The sequence below is a fragment of the Mandrillus leucophaeus genome, unplaced genomic scaffold, assembly GCF_000951045.1.
Source record: "Mandrillus leucophaeus isolate KB7577 unplaced genomic scaffold, Mleu.le_1.0 Scaffold800, whole genome shotgun sequence".
In the NCBI taxonomy this organism is placed as follows: domain Eukaryota; kingdom Metazoa; phylum Chordata; class Mammalia; order Primates; family Cercopithecidae; genus Mandrillus; species Mandrillus leucophaeus.
Window position 1 is genome coordinate 528,940 of NW_012108698.1, and position 2,056 is coordinate 530,995.

Here is a 2,056-nt window from a genome sequence, read left to right on the forward strand (position 1 = left end):
GCCACATTGGCCAGGCTGGTCTCGAACTCCTGACCTCAGGGTATCCACCTGCCTTGGCTTCCCAAGAGGCTACCTAATTGACAGAGAATTTGTAACATACAGCATATCATAATTTTTTCAGTGTATTTGATTATTTGGGCTTGTTAGGAAATGCTGTATGTTTATATTTTAACTTTTACTTAAGTTAAAATATAAAGGAAGTACTATTTCTCGGGATTGTGTGCATTATGAATTTCTCTACATTATATATTTCACGAACATTTTTAATCTTATTGATCATTTGGAAATATTGGACCATCCCGATCATGTAGCTTAACAGCAGTCACTGGAACCCAGTCCAGCATTCTGCTGATATGTTTCTTATAGGTATCATTCACACCCACACATACCCCTACTCCTCACTCACTACCCCGCTTAACATTGCTTTATGTTTCTCTGTAGTACTTAACACCACTGGAAATTCTGTGTACCATATTGACTTAACTGTTTTCTTATGGTCTGTCTCCTCCCACCAGAATATAACTTGTCATGAAAGATGGGACTTTATTGGGTTCAGTGCTGTATTCCCAGCCCGAGAGCAATACCTACTACATTATAGACTCTAATAAATATATCTTGAATGAATGAATGAATGAATGAATGAATGAATACAAGGCTTTCTGCAGTAGAGACCCAACCTTCTCTTCCAGCCTCAACTCCCACTGCTTTCCCATATTTGCCAGGGATTCTTGGCCCCTGAAATCATCTAGTATGTCCTGAACCTTTCATTACTGTGCTTCCGTATGCCCTGCCCCAAGAACACCCTATCCTTATATTTCTGTTGAAATTCTTCTTATGCTTCAAGAACTATCTCAAATATATTCTCTTTCTCCAGCCTTTCTTGGTCTCTTAACCCATCATGATCTCTCTCCTTGGAAGCCCCTGGCATTTTGTACCCTTCCAATAGCACAACACTCTCTTCTTTTGTGCTCTAGTTATATGGTCTTGTCTCCTCTACTAGACTCTAAGCTCCTTAAGAGCCAAAATGGTGTCTGGTTCATCCTTGGTGCCCCTATCACGCCTGCCACAAGATGTCGTGCACTGTAGACTCTCTGTTAATGTGGTTGAGCAGAGCAGCATGTGTAATCCCATTGGCACCGTCCCCAGAAACAGTGACTTACTCTTTCCGTGAATACGTCTTATGAATAGAACAACAAATAGTTTCCTTCTTTTGTCTGTTTTTGTGCACAGGAAAGACAACGACAACTTGAAAGCATGGGGATTTCCCTGGAGATGTCTGGTATCAAGGTGGGGGATGACAAATGCTACTTAGTCAATCTGAATGCAGACCCTGCTCTTAACGAACTTCTGGTTTATTATCTAAAGGTAGGAGAACATATAAATACATAGTTGCAATCAAGATTCATTCCTATATAGTTCCTAGTTGAATCTGGAAGCCTGTCTCTGTGATGTTGCTTTTTGTATCCAGCTTAGCCCTCAATAAAACTAAGATGGATAGTGCCCTCAGATCCCTACTAAGAAGGAAAGACAGCTATTTTGTATCATCTGGGGCTATGCAGTTGGGGCTGATCTCCTGTGAGTCCAGTCTCAGAGGGGCACAAGTGGACAACAGTAGGTATGGAGGTGATGCCTCGCTATATGAGAAGGCTCTAGGTGTGAGATGGTGAGGATTCTGGGGAATATCTGTGTTCTTCCACAAAGCTCCCGAGAAGCTCTAGAGGTTCTTAGTTATGCTTCTGAGTAATTCCAAGGAGATCTCAAGATCAACACAAGCCTAAAGCAGACCCTCGTCCTAGATTAAATAGACAACAGTGTTCTTCTAGTTCTATCCCTTGTAAACCTACATCCTCAGGAAATAACTTTTGGTCCCATAATCACCCTTCAAGTGTAGAGGTGGGATGGGGCCACCCTGTTGCCACTGTGGTTGCAGGATATGCTATGTTGGATAGCTTACTGTAGCAGTTCTCAAATTTTCTGACTTCAGAACCCATTTACACTCTTAAAAACTATCAAGGACTCCAAAGAACTTTCGTGTATCTGGGTTATATCTGTGTTT

General features: G+C 41.6%; 1 protein-coding gene across 1 annotated transcript in view; it reads left to right on the forward strand.

Moving 5' to 3' along the window:
• KIF13A (kinesin family member 13A) overlaps nucleotides 1-2,056 on the forward strand; it is a 256,044-nt gene that overhangs the window by 187,347 nt on the left and 66,641 nt on the right. Inside the window, exon 13 of the mRNA XM_011967586.1 lies at nucleotides 1,231-1,365. Within this exon, the coding sequence (XP_011822976.1) occupies nucleotides 1,231-1,365 (135 nt within the window). The remainder of the gene's footprint in view (nucleotides 1-1,230; nucleotides 1,366-2,056) is intronic.